The sequence below is a fragment of the Thalia democratica genome, chromosome 1 (genome assembly GCF_965202585.1).
Source record: "Thalia democratica chromosome 1, ktThaDemo2.hap1.1, whole genome shotgun sequence".
Taxonomy (NCBI): Eukaryota; Metazoa; Chordata; class Thaliacea; order Salpida; family Salpidae; genus Thalia; species Thalia democratica.
Window position 1 is genome coordinate 50,060,452 of NC_139165.1, and position 22,267 is coordinate 50,082,718.

General features: G+C 25.2%; 1 protein-coding gene across 1 annotated transcript; it reads left to right on the forward strand.

The window, feature by feature from the left end:
• The first annotated feature begins 10,217 nt into the window (after positions 1-10,217).
• LOC145832594 (uncharacterized) lies at positions 10,218-20,896 on the forward strand. The gene is made up of 13 exons (XM_082939903.1): positions 10,218-10,278; positions 10,568-10,733; positions 11,215-11,613; positions 13,497-13,649; positions 13,994-14,154; positions 17,806-17,980; positions 18,152-18,265; positions 18,440-18,486; positions 18,548-18,634; positions 18,799-18,992; positions 19,134-19,389; positions 19,889-20,111; positions 20,354-20,896. Exons 1-13 carry the CDS (start codon positions 10,264-10,266, stop codon positions 20,542-20,544), a joined length of 2,181 nt encoding a protein of 726 aa, XP_082796029.1. The 5' UTR covers positions 10,218-10,263; the 3' UTR covers positions 20,545-20,896.
• Positions 20,897-22,267: the final 1,371 nt, after the last annotated feature.

The window sequence follows — 22,267 nt, forward strand, 5'->3', positions numbered from 1 at the left end:
AAGCTTTTTATTAATATAATTTAATTGAAAGTTTTGTAAATACAATTATCATATCGTAAGACATAAAAAAAAGGTTTTAAACTTAGTTATTTTTCACTTAGTTTATAGCCATTTTATATAAAATTGTAAATTAGATATATTTTTTAGCAGTATATGAAGTAGCATCAAAAAGTAACTTTTTGTACATTAAACTAATTATTTAATGATTTTTACGTGTATTAAAACTCGCAGTAAGACCAAAAAAACTGTTTAATTTAAAATAAATATTTTCCATCTTAAAAATTTTATACTAACACTTTCGTACTCATTATTAGCTTTAAACTTTAATTAAATTATGCCTACTATATAAAATAAAAACAGTTGCCAAATCTCAAGTTAAAAAGTACTCGGAGTTTAAATACACACTGTCAATTGAAATTTTTCTTTCAGAGTTTTTTCTGCTTAAATTTGTTCAGAAAATAAAGTTAAAAGATTTTTGTAAAATTTGAACTTTTCAATTACTAAAGTTTTATACTTTTAAAAATTATGATAAAGAGCACAGGATGTGGTTTGGAAACAAGTAAAGAGTTTAAAATAAAATCGAGAAAAAAAAAACTCTTCCGAATTACTAAATTCCGACTGCCAAATATGTAGAATAATACACTTTCTTTAAAGTTATTCATTTGATAAGTATAATTGTACAATTTTTTTTAAACTTTAATACGTATGATTAGTAATTACAGTTGCTTAGGAGTAAAAATGGTAACTGATGAGTTTATTAAAATAGCATAGTGGAATTGTTTACTTAGTTGAGAAGTACAATCATCAGCTACATATATTATTTAAATTCATACGTTGTTTTATTAAGCTAAATTCTTTCTTCAAAAAAATGTCACACTGTATTTTGAATGGTTATATAATGTTACTTTTTTATGTGCTTGACTGAAATCTACAGCTCCAAAAAAAAGTAAACAAAATAAACGAACTAATATGAAAAAAAATCTTGACTAAATAAGTTAACTAAACTAACAATTAAAAAAAGATTGCATAGTTTTAAACAAAGCCTAACACATGTTAGAACTATATTTTTGAAAGCAGTATCAGCAAAAAGTAAAATTAAAATAAACTCCTATTTACTAACTGCGCCTTAGTCATGCTAGGCTTATTTGTTTTGGCTGAGCGTAATAAACGAGCAAGGAGACGCTCAACTTCATCCGAAGAAAAAAAACACAAGTAGAACAAAAGTAAACAAAAATTCAAGGCTGCTATTTTGTAGCCCTACTGCTCTTATGCCTGCGTTTTGTACATGTAAACACATTAATATTTTCTATTTCAACTCTTTAAGGCGATACGCATGTTTTAGTTTAGCCTTATATAAAAATTAGTCGCCAATCAAAACACTTTTAGAAGAAAAAAAAAAGTTAATGAGCATAAAAGTTTTATAACTTACAAAAGTTCATTTTTTAGTTTTATAAATGTTTGTATTGAGAAAAATATCTAATTTATTTTATTAATTATACCAAAGGTCTCAGGCATCATGCTGTTAAAAACAGGGTCATGTAAGCTTATTGAAATTAAAAACACTATTCCATATTGTATTACATATCAATAAATTCCAAATATTAAAAAATATTCAAATTTTGTCTGCGTGAATGTTACAATAAAAAAAAAACGCATGTTATGAGTTTTAGTATTTGTTATTGTTGATTTTATAGCAACTTGCTGATTATTTAAAACATTAAAATAAAATTTATTAGTTTTATCACATAATAAATAGTACGTTTATTTTAAATATATATACATACTTTTAGTTTAACATGTCTCGTAAATAGCATTTCTGCAGTTTTTAAGCAACAAAAGACACAAATGCTCTATGCTATATTACACAAAATTAACTATGCATAAAATTACAACAAAAACATTGATTTTAAACTCGACACTAAACAAAAGCAAATCGATAAAGTTGAAAAGTATACTCTACAATGAAACTACCTTTTACCGAGGTTAAGCAATAACTCTTAAATAAAACAACTAAAGCATTCTACTGTAACAAAACTGTATGATACTAAACTGGCATTATTTCGCCTGCAAAAACCTTTTGAGTTGTGGATGTTTTAGAAAGGCTGATCCTGTGCCTTGTGTTGATATGTGGCCTTATGACGTAAGGAAGTAAGAGCTGTTGTAGCTATTGTTGAAACAGCGAGCGAAGCACTCGAAAGCTTTTGTGTTCGGCCACTGTTGTGTTTTGGGCAGTTTCAAGCGCTACACTTTGTTTTTATTACTGTTTGCTAAAACGTGAACATGTGAAGCAAATGGCATATAGAACACAAAACTGTTTTTGTTGCGCTGCTTTGCTCTTTCATAACTAAAATAAGCTTTTAAAAAAACTAAAACTCTCAACATTTAAAAACTGTGTAAACACTATGTTGTTTTTTGTTTAGTTTTACGCTGTATTTTATATCTATATTTAGTGTCGAAATGGAAAACATATTCAATCGTTTTCAATACTCATGAAAATAAGCAATCACTTGATAAGTTATAAAACCAGAATAAATTTTTAAATAAAACTAAACAGTTACACTTATACTAACAAAAACAAATTCTTAAATTACATTTATTATATCGTCCAAAACTACGAAAATCTATACTTTTAGACCGAATAAGCGTTTATAATATTGAAAAGTACATTTAGAAAACTAAAATACAAAATTGTTATTTAACTTCGTTATTAAGGAAGACATAATAAAGTTGCCTGCGGTTATGATTAGTTGATACACAAGCATCACGCATCACTAAACAGATTTTAAAAGGGTGTTGAGTACATTGCTGTAAATTCTCAGATGGTTGGACGCGATTCACTGTGTTTCTATTGAGAAAAAATGTTATGTAAAAGCATAAAGAAAGAAATCCAAATAACGTAAAGAAAAATAAACGCTTCATTTAATGTGAAAAGATGAGAAAAACTAAAAATCTCTTGTTTCAGACAGTGAATTCGACTGATTTAATTTGCTTTGATGAAAATTTTATACACTTTTTCCTAGAATTTTTATTACATTATGCTCCTTTTTTTCAAAAAGAACTAAAATATAGATATTTATTGATACGGGCTTTTTCTTATTCTTAAAAAATTGTACTTTAAGTTGTTTGAATATAGTAATACTAATATTGAAAGTTTAAAAAAAATGTGTGAACTTTTGAAAACACTAAACAAGCACACTTAAAAATAAAGACGAGGAATTCTATTTGTTAGAAATAGAAATATAAGTAAAACTCATTATAGTTGAAACTTTTTTTATAAACCTAAAAGCAAATTTCTATTTGCTTAAGAAAAAGCTTTTATCTAAAGGAGTCTAGGCTATATTTTTACGGCTTTAAATTTTTTTTGTCTAAACGTGTGCAATTTTAAATTTCAATAAATAGTTGTGTATAATGAATTTATAGTGTTTAAAGTGAACTTATTAAAACTGAAACGTTTTTATTATTTAACTAGTTTAAGTTTACGTTTTTTCTACAAAAAAAAACAATTTAATTGTTAAAGATCTGCATTAAATTGACAATTTGTAAGAATAACTGCTTTAAATTGTCTAATAAAACTTTAATAAGAGAAAGTTAAAGTATACAAAGGTTAGTTATACTATATTTAAAAATTAAAACTGAAAAAAAAAACAATAACTGTTTAAATTTTAAAAGTAGTTTGAGTACTAATTAGAAATTTATCAAAGTATACTAACAGTTTATTAAATTAGAAAAAACTGTTACTCTTTTAGTTCGATAGTAATTGAAAACTCAGGTACTAACTAGATGAAATATAAAATGAAGCGTTGGTATTTATTTTTATCTAAAAAAAAAACAGCTTTTCAGTTGTTAAAAAGTTCAATTATTTTTAAAGTGTACGACTCGATAACTGAAGGGTTTTTTCGTGCACCAGTTCTTAAGACCAAACTTTTTGAGTGCTTTTTCTTATCATTCAATAAACAGTATAAATATGTTTGTATTATTAAATCTAAGCTCTAATTTTAAACTCGTATGTACGAGAATAAATACTTTATATAAAAATACAGAATTTTTTTTTAAACACTTAAAGCTGTTTTATATTGAAAGAAAGTAAAAAAGTTTATAATGTAAAAAAAATGCATTTAATTTTTTTTATAATTAAATTAATATATAATAAACTTTATTTTTTAATACGCAAAAACATTAATTAATTTTGGATAACTGTTTTAGTACTAGTACTAAATCATTTATAACTTTTTTTTCTTTGGTACACTTGTACATGTCATTATCAACAAGTGTTTTTTATACTAGTTGATTTCTATTTTTTGCTTTAAAGTTATTAAAATATTAAAAAAAAAATACAAACAAGAATACAATTTGTTAAAATAAATTTCAGAAAAACAAAATAAAATATTATAAATATTATATGGTTATCAACAATTCAGGAAATTTTTAGAATTGATTGATCACTAATTTTGTAGTTTTGATTTGATAAAAGATAACACACTTTTCAACTTTTTAACGCATATTCTTTACTAGTTCTTACCTAGTTTATTATTTGTTGAAAAAATCGTTTTAAAAGCAATTTTGTTTATTGAAAATTTTTTTTAGCTACTTTGGTTTTAACGTTTCAAAAATTGTAAATAAGAAAGTTCCTTAGTTTAAAAGTACAATTATATAACAAAAAATAACTTGCTAAAGATTATATTCAATTTCACGATCAAGATTTAGCAGTAAATTTAAATCACGTTGAGTTGTATTTCAGACTTTCTAATTTATAGTTCATTCTTAAGTTTACAAAAAAAAAAATACAAAAAAATGATAAAAAAACACGTATCAAAACTTCTAACTAAACTTTTTAAACATTATTCGTATCAAAGTTCTATCTGTTAGTTTTAAGAGAGTATATGAAGCTTCGGAAAGCACAAGTTTAAGAAGAGAACCAATATATAAAAGAAGCTAGGAGTTTCAAAATAATTCTGAGTCGAAGGACACCTTAAAAACGAGTAAGTAGTTTTAAAGGTAGCACTGACCAGACATGTTTAAGCTAAAATATTAGCAGATAAAATAAAAAATCAAAATATTATTTCTTTAAGTTATCTAATTAAAGCAAAATATTAGCAGAATAGAATTTAATACCTTGTTAAAGTAATATAACTGATTAAACTTAAGATACAAAGAAATATATATCTTTAGAGTTTTTACCACTATTTTTTTTAGTTTATGAATAATCAATCACTTCCGTAGTAAGTTGTAAAGCACCAATTTATGTCCAAAAAATAGCTTTTAAGTTTTAACCTTAGATATTTATAGTCAAAACACATTGAAAACTAAAACCGTTACAGTTATTAAGCTAAAATTATTAATTAAAACAAAACATAACTTTTGTTTGTTTATCATTTTATAAGCATATTTTGTTAATTAAAAACGTAATACTACGACGGACATGGGTTGGCAAAGGTAGTGAGTCCTAAAGTTGTAAAATGCTTATGCAGCTTTCTGTAGAACTTTTTTTCAATCTTTAGTAACGTTGGGTATAAGTTCTTTCAATTTCTTCAGGTTTCAAGATAAATGTTTCAAAGTAGAATACCTACCTGGTATCAGTTTAGAAACATTTTTCAATCTAAAATAAATATATATGTCTAATTACTAAAAAACTAACTTGTAAAGTTTAGGTTTGACTTAAGTTTCGAAGAGCATAAGCTGTTTTTTTACCTTGTTTCAAAGTAGAACAAAATGTTATGGTTTATTGAAAAGTTTAAATTGACAAGGTTGAAGTAACAGCTTCCAACCATGTATATAGTTACTTATATAAAACTTATAAAAAAGCAAAAGTCTTTAAAACAAAGATTTTTAATAAGGCTGTTAAAGTAAGTATTCATTAATATCTTATGCTTTATTGGTGTTTATTTTATCTTACTTTGGTTTGAAATAATATTTTTTCATTGACTACTTTAATTATTTTGAATAACTGCGGCCCACAAGCAACTTTTTCCACAAAAACTTGCCTGCAACTTATAAAAGGCTACCAATTCCTGAACTAGAGCAAGAAATTTTGATGTATATTTTTTTTTACAAAGTTAAAAGAGCTTTCAGCAAAAGTATCAAAGAGCTGAAAACACAAAATTTAATATTAAGTTTTTTTACAAAATAATTTGAAGTTTTAAGTAAATCTGCATTAATATTAACTTTTTCGAAGTTTTTGCGATATAAAAATTTAATAAAATATTGAGATTACAAGCCAAAAATATATCGAATGAAGACTAATAAGTGTTAAAGTATCTTTGGTTATAGCAACTAGCTATCTAAAACCCTGATTTTACAAAAAAAAAAAACAAGACTTTAAAACTTTAAGTTAATCAAATGTTTTACTTTAAAAGTTTTTATATTATGCGTTGTACAGAAAATGACTCGTTGTAATAAAAAAAACATTCTTTGAGTTTTACCATAGCTACAATTGATATTAACTGCTTAATATAAAACAAACTTAATTTATAATCAAACCAAACAACAAAACATAAAAAATTCAAAGCAGATTTGATATAGTTTTCCAGTAGTAGAACTAAAATAAATTTTACGTTTAGGAAAAAATTCATTTACTTTTAAGATATTTATTTTAAACAGTATTATAAATTACTTAAGTTAATTTTTTATATGAAAGTTTCAATTAATAAATGTAAGTTTTAAAATAAAAAGTTGTCTTTTTCAAAGTCAAAGATAAAAATTTTAATAATTTTTAACAAGACTACGTAACTATAAAGTTAAACTTTCAAACCAAAATTTGAAAACAACGCAAATTTAACCAAACTTTATTTTTTTAAAGTATTACGATCAATTAAAGTTAAAAAATAATTAAAAAATAAAGTAAAATAACTTTAACGTATTTTAATAACTTGGCTTAAATAAATTTAAAAAAGTAACTTTTAATTCTATTGATTTGATATCTTAATTAATTTGTTTCCTATATTCAAATTGTTTTGAAAAGGTTAACTTTATGGTTTTGTATACGAAGGTATAATTTAGTATTATCGAAAAAGAATTAAAATTTCTTTTACAGTTTAACTGTTTTTGTTGTAATTTATAACAACAATACTTTATTACTTTAACTAGGTACGAAAACTTAAATAAATGAAAGTTATTTTTATTATTTTTAGAATATTTTAATCTTTTTTAAGTATAACAAACTTATCACACTTTTGTTCATTTTTGTATCTAAAATAATAAACACTGCATTTTTATAGTAAATTTAGTAATAAACTCAAGTTTAAAAAGATACTAACTTTTATAAGCTCTACTAAACAAAAAAATTCTTAATTTTTTTGAAGTACTTTCAATAATGTTAGTTTTTTATATCAAAAATGTCTGTGCTTAGTAAAAGCTGTTCCTGCTTCAAACTGCTTTGATACTGAACAATTACCAGATATAAATTGGTTCAATATAATAAAATTATAAGTGCTAAAAACATTAATTCTAGAAAAATGAGTTATCCTACCTTGATGTCCTGGTGAAAAAACTAAACACGAATATGTGACTACTGTTTTCAGAAAAAAAAAAACTTTTACAGGTAATTATTTTAACTTTCAGTCACATTCAAGTCTGAAACAAAAATTCAATCTAAACAGGACGTTATGTCATCGTACACATTTAGTCTGTTCACCTGAATTATTTAAAGAAAAAATGAATTACATTAAGACTTTTTTGTAAGGGAATGGATACCCTCCTGAGTTAGTAAGTAGAACTATTTAATCTCATTTAAATAGTTTATAAAGAGATAAGGAAATTTGATCAGAAAAATGTTTAATCACATTGAAAATTCAATACATAAATAAAAGAACTGCTTATTTAGAGAAGAATATTAAGAAACTAATAAGTTCTACTTTTCCAGCTGCAAAACCCAGAGTAGTTTTTACCTCAAGTCCTATGTTGACACCTGAAGGCAAAGACCAGATACCCACGTTTAATAAAAATATGGCTATATACCAACTCAAATGCTATTGCGACAAAAGCTATATCGGTCTTACAACTAGACAGCTGAAAAAAAGGTTCAAAGAACAAATATCTGCTTGCGTTGATAAGTTTTTGAATTTAAGTGAAAAATAAAAAGAAAATAACCTTAATAAAATTATAAATGCAATAATAGATCTGCTATTGGGGAGAATTTGGTGAACAATCAATTTGGAAAGATTTAAAACAACTAAAATTTGTTATAACATGTTTAACTTAGTTTAAATGGAAGCTATATGTATTTTCAATAAAAAACCTACCCGTTGTAGGCAAAACGAAGTTGACTATACTGTTGCTTTATTTATTTAATGCTCTTTTTGGTGTTTAATGTTTGCATTTAATCAGCTTTTATAATTAGTTTTCTGATTAGTTTTGTGTAAAAGATTTTATATGTAACTAATATTTGTTTATGATGATTACTACTGTTACTATACAGATTAAATTTATCTTTTATTTATTGCTATGCATCGACTGATGAAAATAGCGTGAAATATATCTGGATTTTGCATCAAGTGTCTTTTGTATATTGTTTAAAGTTAATTTCGACTTCAACTGATTGCTTTTATACTAATAAATCTCAAGTTTTATTCTAAAATAATAGAAAGTTACATATTATAGATAAAGTTTAATACGATCTTCTCAATAAAAATCAATTTTATTAGATGTAATAGTAAATATAGATATACGTATCAAAGTTATCTGTATAGTAAAGTGTAGACTGATATACCTAATGAACTAAGAGACCAAGGACATCGTGGAAGGCTTCAGGTTGAGCTGAGATTTTATTAAAAGTACAATTAAAGAAAAAAAAAAGTTGCATAGGTTATAGCTTCAAATGTTTTAGGCGTATATTGATAATTAATTTTTACTTTAAGACAGTCTTATTTAGTATATTGAATTGATTCAAATATCATTACTTCGGTCGAGGTAGTAGAAATTAATGTTGTATTTATGTTTTATTTTAGATTGATAGTAATAATTTTTATTCATTAGTTAACACTTTTATGTGTAATTAAACTTACTAAGTAATTAATAAAAACTTTATCAGAAAAATTAAACAGATAAATCATTAGCTTAAGTTAGTATAACAATTTAGTTTATTAAGTTGATTTTACGTTAAGTAGTTTTTATTTTTATTGTATTTTTACAAAGTGATATACATAATCAAAGCCTTTTATATCTTTAATGTTATAGTTGAATTATTTTGTGTAGATTTATATTAACAACTATACAACTTTTAGGTCATGATACTGTTTATTGAACGAAAATCAAAAAGCGCTCAAATATTTGGTCCAAGGACCTGGTGTACGAAAAAACCTTTCGGTTATCGAGTCATACACCAGGATACAGTTTAAAGTCATGTCCAGGACAATGATAAATAAAAAAAGTTAAAAAAATAGCAACAATATGGTATTAGAAATGAAAAAAGTTTTTGTATTTAAAATTTTTTTGTATTCTGACAAAAAATAACTATTAGTTGAGAAGTATTTAAGGTTTAACGCGTATATTGTTTTATTCAAGAAAAATAACAAACCGTTGCAAGAAAAGTATTTTTGTACTATTTCGTTTACCGCTGGAGCCGCTAAAGAGTTAAACAGTTTAAATAAAATACAGAAAAAGACTATTCATTTGTTATTTTGCTGCGAAGCTTAAAAACTAAATTAAAAGTGAAAGATAGCTATTGTAATGATATACTCATAAAGCGTTTTTTTTTGATTGTAGCGTAGAAAAAACTACTATCGTTTTTTATTTCAATTGTTTAAATTTTTAAATTTAATGGTAAGAGAGTAACGTACAAAAAAGCTTTGTAAAAAAACTTCATAAAAGAAAAAAAAACAGCTTTACTTATCTTTTTTTAGCAGATATTAGATATTTAAAAAAATTAAACTATATTACACAGTTTGTATTTGTGTTAAAACAAATTTTTTTAAATGATAAATGCAAAACTTTTCTTGAATAATCTAAAATTGCGAGCTAATTTAAATAGTTGGAGTTAAGTTTTGTTTTCAAACAAAAAAACTTACTCAAAATAAATAGTTAAACAAAAATATTTTTACTTGTAAAAAGATGAAAATTCTAACTAGAATTTAATTTAACAAAAGTTTACGAAATAAAAAAAAAATTCCAATTTTTTAACAAAAAACATTTTAGTTACAAAGTGTAGTTAGGCTTATTGCCAAATTGTAGGAAGTGCCAATAGATTATCTCATTATTTAAAAAAATTCTTGTCATTCAGACTTAAATAGCTTCCGTTATCTTGGCTTAGAAGATTACTACGAAGGAAAAATGCTTAAGTATAGAGTTAGTTTTTAAATTTTTTTGATTTTGTGTTTATTTACACGAAACAGTTCTGTAACTTAACTATTTACTCTAAATTAAAAAAAAAAGTAAATTTTTTACTTAAGTTTTCGAAATTAAACATAAGAAACCAAACGCTTAAATGTTAGTTAGACAGTCCTATTCTGAATGTTCGCTTTATATGATTTTATGTCTTATAAAACTGTTGATACTTTTTAAATAACTTACTAACCCAAGATATAAGTAAATTTATTTGTAAAGTAAAGTTGTATAAAGAAACCAAAAAATATAGAAAAGAGAGTCTAAATACGATGAAAACCAAGCAACGATGCATAGAAGTAGATCGCAGCCAGAAAACATAAACTTAACGGTGAATCAGCTGCATACCTACATGCCGGATGAAATAAACATGACTTGCCAGCCAGTCAAACATAGGTCTGCTAGCAAGCGTCGTACTAGTCAGTTTTCATTATATTTTTCAATTAAACAAAGTTTTCTTTTGTCTAATTAGAATATTCGTGACATTTTAGCATGTCGGCTTTTGTACGTCATTCATGTTGGTTAATAAATAAAACAGATAAAATTTCCAAAGAATTTTAAGCTTTAGAAAGTTTTTTTGTTGTCTTTTTAAACAGTAAAAGTTAAGCACGTTTTTGCTATAAATAAATTCGTAAACAAAAAATGCACTGTTTTTTTATTACTAAAATGCAGAAACTGCTTTTAATATACAAAATAAAAAAATTTTTTTTAAAAGTCTATGTATTTAAGTAAAATAAACTTAAGAGGAATAAAATAAATTTTTGACAAAATTTTATTTTTTTTGTCAAAGTTGCAATACTTAGTTTGTTAAATTTTTAAGCTTGAAAATATATTTTAACATTTTTATATTTAGTGTAATTTCATAATAACAACATCAATAATTTTTATATTTTATTTTAGATAGTAGACCAAAGTCTGGATTATTTTCGAAATTATTTTATTCTGTTGTAAACAACGATCAAAAAGATAAGAGGGACAGCAAAAAGAAACAAACTTTAGTTAAGCCACAAATTTCTGATTGGTCAAAGAAAACAGACCCGTTGCACAGAAAAAAATTGAACGTTGAAAAAGCACAAATTTATGACGATTCTAAAACAAAACGTCATTCCATGACTTCCTTCGGACACTTTGGGTTGAGCGAAGGACCAGAGAACTGCAAGCTGACGGGGTTCAAACTCAAAATGGCTAAGTTTCCGAACGAATTCAACAACCAAAGTAAAACTGTGAATCCGACAAGAAGAAAAGGTGTGGTGACTAAACCAGAGCTTATTGTTTTGCATACGGACTTTAAGAATAGTGGTTAGTTTGTATAGTATTAAGGAATTCGTAAATTTTAACTATAAAAGTAGTTTACATTGTTGTGATACTTACTTAACTTTAAAAACATGTTTAAGTTAGGTTATAAAATTTATGAATACTTTTATTTACGAAAAAGCGTTATAAAAAATTACCTTACAAGCTACAACACTATTTATCAACTTAAACTTCACAATTTATTTTTTTAGCAAAAAGGTATTTTGTTACTTTTTTAGTCGCAAACTTAAAATTAAGTCATCTACAGGGAATAAAAAACAAAAAATGTAAATAATATAAATTGTTTAATAAGACTATTATAAGTAAAACTTTTGAACTTAAACATGTGTTTTTACTTATAACACAGTTTAAAATAAACCAACGCTACTAGAACTAAATAATATAAAAGTGTTTCAATAAAACACTAATTTTATGTTTATTTTCAAAGTATAGGTTGTTTAGAGTTTGTCATAAAAAACCTAAGTTTTGTTTTTAGTTTATTTTATTACTGTTGTTTTCAATCATCTTTGTATCTTGTGGAAAATTCTTGGTTCACGAACTTTTAAATTGCTGGAAAAACCCTTATTTTAACAACATTTTCCATTATCTGCAGAGTAATTAAATTTTGAACAACTTAAAATTAACAAACCGCAAAGTTCGCGACAGAATAATTTATTTTGGTTGATTACCATGGAAACCGTCAGTAAAAGTGAAAGCAAACGTAGCGCAGGGTGCTCCAAGATAAGATAAGGTAATGTCGATTGATAAGTGTTCCAACTGAAAAGTTTTAATCCATTGTTTGGACAAGCTTTTATTCATCAAAAACAATTTTAAGTGCGTTTTAAAGCCTTTTTCTTAGCTGTAAGTATATGATTTTATAAACGCTTTTGTTCCATTTGTGGTGAACTATGAAATATAAATGAGCAAAATGCATCGATAGTGTTTTAGTTAAAAAGAAAAATATTTGAAACGGACAGTTTTTTAGAAAATTACATTGACAGTTTTGAATAAATTAAATGTTATGAAATAATATATACTTTTAAGAAAACTAAATTCTGAACATACTTGAAAAAAGTATGACATTTTAAGCTATAATAACATTTGACACTTAAACAAAAATTTAAACACTTAACGACTTATTAAAAATAACAGAACCTGATAAATGTCTAATTTGAGATATAAAAAACTGGTTATTTACAATATACAATTGATTTCAATAAGTATTGTACAAAATTATTTATCATTTATTATTTAAACGAAGGAACAACTTTTGTTCCTGTGCTATTTGTTCTATTTTTTATTGATGTTTTTATAAGTTGTATTAATTTAAGTCTCACCACAATTTTTTATAGCAGTTGTAAGTGGTTTATATTAAACATAAAAGAACGTATAACTGGGACAAACTTGTAAGGCTGAAATAATAATTTTTTCAATGCATTCTAAATACTTTGATATGTTTATTGGAACTAAAACCCATTAAATTATGTATAAACATATTTTCAAAATAAAACGTATTTTTACTGTTTAATGATATGAGACAGTAAAACGCTTTAAGGTGTTTCAATTAAATTAATACAATTGTTATGAATAAGGTTTTGAAAGTTTGACAAAGGTTTTAAAACTGTTTCTTTTTTTCTAACTGAAAGTTTTTATTTTTACTTTTAAGAACTATAAAAATCAATTATATATATGTTTTGTTGATATAAAGTTAATTATGTTAATTACGTATTAAATTAGTCTTAGTTTGTCTAAAAAGTTTTCTAAATATCTTAAAAATACAGTACTTACACCGTTTCAACTTTCAAGTATGATATGTACTAGTATTAAATAGCTTTATATTCACTTATATATGAAAATTAGCTAGTTTCAAGCTCTTGATATTTTGTCAGGTGAATTTACTCCCGTAAAGATTGAAGCTTTATACGAGTCGAAGTCAAAAGAAGTAATTGAAAGACTACTTGAAAAAATGTTAATTATTGACGATGTAAACCTATACAAAATAAAAGAAGTCACTTACCCCATAACTACTTGCATTGTTAATGGTAAACTTATACATATTTTTAATGAAATATAATTTTGAAAAATTCATTAATTTTGGTAAATGCTTTGATTGCCTCTACATAGAGTCGAAATCATATGTTAGCAGTTTTTAGTAACTTTTAAGCACAAATAAAACCAAAAATACTTTGAATAACTTTTGACTTTGTTGTAAGTCCTATACACGATATTAAACTATATCCGTGAAGTATGATACGGTAACCGAAAGGTTTTTTCAAACACCAAATCCTAAGAAAAGGTTTTGTCGTTCAATAAAAAACTAATTTCGGTACAGACCGAATTGTTATCTGTGTTAGTTTACCGTTGTGATAATATAAACTGATCACAGAAAGAAGACGAAGCATGATGCCATTGTCACGTGACTTGTTGATTGACGAGTCACTAGTAGACACTTATATGAAGAGTTTGCAAAACAGTGGGGAGACTAAATGGTGCCAAAGAAGACTTGAAGTAGAAAAAATTAGATCAAACGAGGCAGTTATTATAAAGGTAAAAAAAATTAGACATTTAAGTAGAAGCTATGTAAAGCTTTGAATATGTTTTAGAATTTATTTACTAAATAAATAAACGATATTCATATTACTTTAAGACTTTTTTTCTTTTAAATTTTTAAAAATTGTTTAAAAACAATAACATATAAAACAAACCCTTATTGAAAATACGAAGCAAATCAAACTTGAACAAATATTTGAAACTTATTGAAAAACGATTAATAAAATGCGTTTGACAACAGTGTTTTTGTTTTCAGATTTAACACATTTTTATTAGTCGTCAATAGTTAATATATAACTGAGAACTCCTATGATCGATATGTTAAACTTAAATGTCTGATTTTTGTATTACAGGTTTTTGATTACTTAGTTTATTTTTAAACTAAGTAAGAAAATTTTAAGAACTTTCAATGTATTATATTAGCTATATTAACTATTTATAGTTTTATAAAATAACTGTTCAAAAAATAGACACATTTTTTTAATTTCTTACTTGTGTTGTCTTCAATGTTTGAAAAAAAACTACACATAAACATTTAAAAGTTTTTAAAAAATTAAGAAAAAAGCAATCGAATAAAACTCAGGAATTTGAAAAAAGAAAGTTACGATAAAAATTTTATAGTAAAAGCTATGGCAACTACAAAAAAAATCTGGGAACTTATTTGATCAATTGGTTTATTTTCTCTTCACAGGTGTTTAGAATATGACTAGTTTTCTCTACGTATTTCACGCATTCATTTACTATTTAGATCCTTTGAAAGGCAATACATTACCAACCAATCGAATAACGAAATCCGTATTAAACGACAAAGCGCACATAAAACTTTATTTTGTTGTAATCTTATATATACTTTGACATTATATAGACATTCATAAAGCGGAAACTGTTTAGTTTATTAAGTATATCGGTTGGATAACTTTGTAAATATTTATAATTTGTTATGTGGAAAAAAGGTTACATATTAGTCACACTTCGAAGTTTCTGACTTTTTTATATTGAAATTTAATATCTTATGTCAGAATTTTATACATTTTTTTTTCATAACTTACACAGTGTATTTTTTTATAGTGGTTTTATTTAGTAAGTAGAGTGTTATGATTTTAATTGTAATTTTTTTCACAGTATTCTTAGTTTTTTATTATAAGGTAAAAATTAAATGTTCAACACATTTAAACAGTTAATAGCAATTTAATTTAGTTCATAGTTAAATTGGAAGTTGCAATTAAAGTTGTACATACAAATTTCTATAATTATTATGTATTTTTGTAAGTTTGAACTTAAATTTTTTTGTTTAAAGCTCATTTTAGTTTAATTTTGTTTACCAAGATCAAGATAATAAATTAGCGAGGTGTAAAAAATAACCCTAAAATGTTTTTTAAGTTTTGTAGTGCGTTGTGTCAAGTTTTTTATTTAGTTTATGAAGCTAAATTACCAACATTTTCTACTTTAGAACTTTTAGTTAGCTATTCTGATATTAAGTTTTAATTTGAGTGGACCACATATTAAAACTTGATTAATGATGATTTAAAAAAATTATTTAACTATACAGAACATATTGTTTTTAAATTTCCGGATAAGGGAAGTTTAAAAGTTGTTTTTGTTCAATACAAGTCAATACAAAAAAGGTCATTGTTTAACGTTGCACACTTTTTGAAAAAAAAAAGCTGACTCAAACACAGTCTAAAATAAATAATCGTACAACATGCAACTTACATTTAGTTGAGAGTACTTTTGAACACTTCAGCTGGTTTGAGTTTTTGAACACCAGAAGAGGTACTTATGTATAAATGTTAAATAAACAAACTAAATTTTGTAAAATGTGAATATTTAGTAAAACTATAAGTTCATAAAAAATTTTTATATACTGAGTAACAAACACGTAGTCTTTATTTTCAACACTTATTTGTATTAATAAAGTACTGATTTTAAAAATCTTGTTACTACTCATGAGGACAGGGTTTTATATTTTGTTTTAAATACTTAAAAGTAAAATTAACTTTTTCTGTATGTACTTCTAAAAACATGCTGCTACATATAAAGTTGTGCAATTGAAAAATTAACGTTATGCTTTTTTTAGTTATTTTGAAAAACTGTTTTATCGCTTAATTTTTTTTTTGTTGAACACAGCATGAAATTGTTTAAAATTTAATTTGTGAAGTATCAAATGAGATCAGTGTATTCTTAATAACCTTGTCTTAAATAAGCTTTTTATTGATTTCGTAGGAACACTAATGTTGTAGTTAAAGCCTGAAAAGGTTAACTATAACGTAAATTAAACTAAACGCTTTATTAAAAGTTTCAAAACTCTATTTTTCTTTTCTAGAAACTGCAAGATTAATCAAATGGATAAAAAGAAATGGTTTTAAAAATTTAGATACTTTGATTCTTTTTTTAGAGATAACTTTAAAAGAAGCCATCTGAAAATATACTAATTCAAAACATTAATTATTCATTGAAAGGCTACTTAAAGTATTTTACCGGAACATTTGAAAAATTACAATTTAAGGTTATTAGCAAACACCTTCTAAAATAAATACATACAAAACATTAAATGCTTACTTTCATTTTATGTTCGAAATTTTTAATGATTAAACAATTAATAAAACATCTTCGATATGTGCTGTCAGAGTCAAATATTAAAAATAATGGTTATCTATACTGAAATTACAACATTTGTTTATAATTTTTAGCTTGTTTAAGTGAAACAAAACAAAGATAGGCTGAAAATGATATAAAGGAATTTTATTTTCAGCTCTTTTGAAGTACTTAAGTTTTTTTAAACAATATATTGAAAAATGTATGAAATTAGTTTTATTTTCATATTAAGTTCGGTGATTTATAAACTAATATTTAAGTAAGTAAAAAACTGTATTAAATACTCTATAACAGTATTTTTTTAAGATTCTAAATCTAATTAATAAGTGTAGTTCTTTTTTGTAAAATTACAAGTTTAAAAAAGAAAGAAAAAGTTATTATGTAAGATTTTAAACTAGTACGCAGTAAATTAAAACGTTTACAATTTTAGTTTTAAATATGCTTAGATTTAAATTATTTTCTTAGAAACATTTTAAGTTAATAAATAAAAAAGGTATACCTGTAAAAAACTGATGTAACTACTTTTTATTATTTTTTTGAAAATACTTTAATTTTTTTTCTAAACTGAAAATGCTTGGTTAAGTGTAAATAAAATTTTATAGTACAATAATTTCTGTTTTGAATTTAAAACATTACTTAAAATTCACTAGAAACTGAAACACGTATGAAAAAAATCAATACTGTAAAGTAAAATAGGTTATAGTATAGATGTACACGACGTAAATCAATAATTAGTACATCCTGTAGAGGTGTGTTAGAAAATAAATAGTTTTTGGTTGTGTAAGTAAAACTAAACAATTGCTGAACATTTTACTTGTAATATAAGACTATTAAATTAACTTATAGATTAAAAACTATATTTTACTTTTATTGGAAAATTATGTTAAAGTGAACTTAAACCTTATCTTTTTTATTTATCTATAAGGAACTTTTTTCAAGTTTCTTTTAAAAACAGCTAGCTTACTAAAAAGTACTATAGCTGTTTGTTTGTAATGCTGAAAATATTTTAATAATTACCAATTAAATTAAATTTCCTTTTTATTCGCACAACAGTTTGTCTGTCGAGTCAAAGGTCACGAAGTTCGCGCGAAACACGTTCAACTTTCATTGAAGTCTCGTGACGTCAGGCACATACTGAAACTGGTGTTGAGAAAGTTCAGATTCGACAAAAAATTTGGTATGGAGACGGAAAAAAGCTTTGCTCTATGTGAGATTCTTCCCGATGGCAGTTAGTAGAGTTTTAACTGTTTTGATTTGGTAAATAAAACTTGTTAAACCTTTTTACCATAGATAGTAGTTAGTCTTAAGTCCTATAGTTTGGCTGACAAAGATTACTGGAAAGTTTCCGAACCTAAGTTTAAATGACATTTTTTTTTAAATATTGTTATAAACTCAAAAGGTTTAAAAGACATAACAGAAGAAACAAACTACAATTGGAATAGCAGCATTTCTATACTTGTTTGTGAAAAAAACTCTTTACAACCTCAAAAAGATTTTGGTCACTATGTTTTAGGCAAGTTTTAAAATACATTTCAGTTAAAAGCTATGACTAAAATTAGATGAATGCTTAAGAACTTACGAAAACTAATAAGTTTAAATGAAGAATTTGCATTGTAAGTGTTACGTATTATATATTTTGTAATAACTTAAGTAGTCTGTTGCGATAAAATAATTTAAAACTACTCAGATGAATTTACGAGAAGGTGGTCAAAACCTGTGGGAATTAGCGAAAAAGTAACTACCTTTTGTTCTTATGTAGTTTTATTTACAGTTTAGATTAGCTAATTAATTTCAGGTGTCTACTATAAAAAGTAATTCTTCAATAATTTCATACCAAAGTAACATAAGCGAAGAAAGCGAACTGTTTAATCGAAATTTCGAGGTAAAAATGTTTTTTTTTTTAATTTAAATCATATAGATATTTAGCATAGGTTTTTACAGTTAAATTTTTTTTTTTTTTAAATAAAGCTTATTGTACTTAAACAAGTATTAAATATAATGGTAATTGATTAACGATTTATATTTTAATTGATAACTTAATTTAAGATCGAGGAACTAAAACATGAGAACAAAACTTTAAAGAACGAAGTGACTAAATTGAAGAGTATCGTCCAAAAATTCAATGAACAGATAAAAGAATTACGAAGTACTTTGGAAGAGGGATTAGATGAGTATAGTCATAATTTGTGTTTACATCTTGAGCCACCAGAAAACTGTTCTTTGATTGAAAACGCTATAAAGTAATTCTTAGCGTAACTTTTTTTTTAAGTAGTAGAAAGTAAAAAAAGTTATTATTTAAAGTTATTATAGAACACAATAAAACTTTATAGTTGATAGTTAGACAAATAATTTAAGATACTAATAAGTTCTCGATTGTACAGATCTTTAGAAGAAGACATTCGTTACAAAGAGAAAAGCTTAGCTAAACTTTTTGTGACGCAAAGAAAATTAACTTCTTCTGGAAATCCGGCATTAAGAAAACTATCTCTTCCTGTTATGGCTCAAAACAAGTTTAAAATTTTTGATTCAACAACTTCTGAGGAAAATGAAAAATTACGAGAGTTAAACTCAAATATTGCTATACATCAGGCACAATTATTAATAGTCAAACATCAACGTCATACTCAAAATATGAGGGTAATGAAATGTATTTGTATTAATAAAGAAGTAAGTTTAAGTTAAAGGAACATAAAAACTTACCAATAATTTTAAAATAAATTTTTTGTTCAGTATTTAGTGTCCACACAAGGCAGTAGGAAGAATAAAACTAATTACTAAAACACAGTTATGTACCGTTTGTAAACAAGGTTTATAAACTTAATTTGTTTATAAAGTTTAATTTATAAAACGTTTTAAGCGACTGCAAGATTTTAATAAAAATCAAATATCATGAAAAACTACTAATAAATTGACCTGAAAATAGTTCGAGTGAAAAATATCTTGTACAATACCGTCGATTTAATTACTTTTGCGAAAAAAAAACAAAATAATTATATATGTAATAGTTTTTACACCATTAAACAGTTGATATATATTTCTAATCGGTGGTAGCAAACCTGAATTAACTCAAAGATTTAAAAAAATTAAGCAGTTTTTTTAGTAAAAACCAACAAAAACATGTCACAAAACGAAACAGCTGGCAGTTAGCGCGAGCAATGAGAAGTGCGAAAGAACGCGGAAGCAGCTGAAGGACAAGAATTTGTTTCGAACGCTCACCGGTCGTTCCGCAGTCGACGACGCTACAGGCCATTTGGTGGTCACCTGCAGAACTGACCATCGCGAGTTGAAGCTTCGGCAGGTGAAGACGGCGTTTGGACTTAGAAATTTCGTAGATGAAGATCACAACGGACTTCTGAAAGGTGCCTGTTTACGTTTTTGTTATGCTAAACAAACAAAACTGTTTTTCAGAAGTTTATTTTAAAGAGTTAAAGCTTGTTAGACCAAAACAAATATCGTAGCTTTTGTTTGAAATAACGAAAAAAGTTTCGAAAAACGATAAGCAAATATAAGTTTGTCATAGATAATCAATATATAAAATTTTTACATAACTGTTGTAACATATATTTAGTTTTAGAGTTATTGATATGTTCTTATTCTAAAGGAGATGAAGTAATTGAAATGAATGGACCAAATCAGTGCTCTAACTTTCAAAATTTCACCACAAAACTAGTTGTTTTGCGTCAGAAGAGTGTTTTGTTTGATGCGTTATCCAAATCACGTGACGACATATGCAGTGACACGTCATCGGGAGTTGCTGACGTCAGCAACGATTACGATTCGCTGGGATCGTGATAGAAAACCGATTTGAAAAACTTGACGTCAAGAACTAAGAAATAAATTTGCAAACGTTACTTGCAGCAAAATTGTTGTAGTATCTAACTGCGTATGATTCCATAGATAAAATCGAATTTTTTTTTTAAGCTCAAGAGCTGATTTACTTTGAACTTAATGAGCTTTAAAAGGGCTGAAAAAATAAGTTTATGTTTAAATTTTAATGAAAAGCTTTCTATACTTCCTGACTTCTTTATTTAAAAAAAACATAAAGATTATCTTCATTAAGTTCTTACAAACTTGTTTCCTGCCACAAAAATCAGCTTTAAATAATTGCTTTTTTTTTAGAGTGTAAAGATGTTGTAAATAATAGTTAAAAAAAGTGTAATTTGAAAATTCTTGTCGAGAATACATTCAAAAAACAAATTGCGTTGTTATACATCAAGAAGATAGTAAAGACTATTATTGTTTTTGTTGTGAAATTTTCGTAAAAAATAATTAACCTTCATAGCTTATAGCATTCCTATATATTTAAAACCTTAAAACCTGTACTTTAATGTAAGTATAACCGCATAGTAAAAAATAAATTAATCAAAAAGTTTAGTTTTTAACTTAAGCATAAAAAGTTTATGCAACCTGTTAATATAAAAAATACATTTATAGTTAGTAAAATTTGTCATATGTAGACTAAACATTTATAGTACAAACATTTTACTTTTTATCTAAGCTTATTCGAAATTAGGTCTTAAATATCAAGTATCGTTTATATTTATAGTATTGTTAATCAAGGGTATTAAAAGTATTTACAAAAAGAAAGATAAAGGTTAAAATTTGATAGAAAGAATTGACTTCAAAACTATTTCTTTATTATAGCAAGTTTTTAAATATTTCTATGTTTAAAAAAATATCTGTATCTACACATTGAAATTTGTTTTTTTTATTTTTACTATGTTGATTATTATTGTTATCAAATTAGTAGTAAAAAGGTAAATAACCAACTTTATGAACAAAAGTTAGGAGGGAAAAAATAAAGTCGTAAACGTGAATTAACAACTGTTGTGTCTAACTATAAGCTGTTATTATGAAGGTTTAAGTGTGAGTTATTTGTAGCAAACATCCTTCTTTGAAAATCTTATTCTATATTTTATGCCAAGGTTGCTAAGGTTGTAGAACCATTTCAGCCTAGTCGACTACTCGCTTTAATATTTTTTTCAAAATCAGCCCTTCTACATGCGGTAATATGATTCACAGTAAAGCGTTGTTTCAACTGCACTGCTGCTTTACTATGTAAAAAGATTCAAGCCGTTCAATAATGTGGCTAGCAATTTTCCATTCTTCAGCTGTAACAATTTAATTGGAATCAAATTTATTGTAAACTACGTAGTACTAGACACTTTCTTTTAATTTTTCTTTTGTCCTGTACAAGACGTGGGTACCAAAAGGTACCCATGGTGTGCAACTCGACAAATGAAATGATTTTTAAGAGTTGTGATTTTTATGCTATGAATTTTATGATTTTATCTACTAAAAAAGTGCATATTGCAAAATTTGATTAATGTCTGTACTTTTATGCTGACAATTTTTATAAAAAACTACTAGGTGTTTTGGAACCCCTGTATATTATTTAATAAGCGTAAGTCAAAATAAAAAAATCGTTTGTGATGTTTTTCGACTTTAATAATATAATCAGTTTAATTCCTGTATCTAATATAAAAAAATTAGCATCTAAATATATTAATAAATA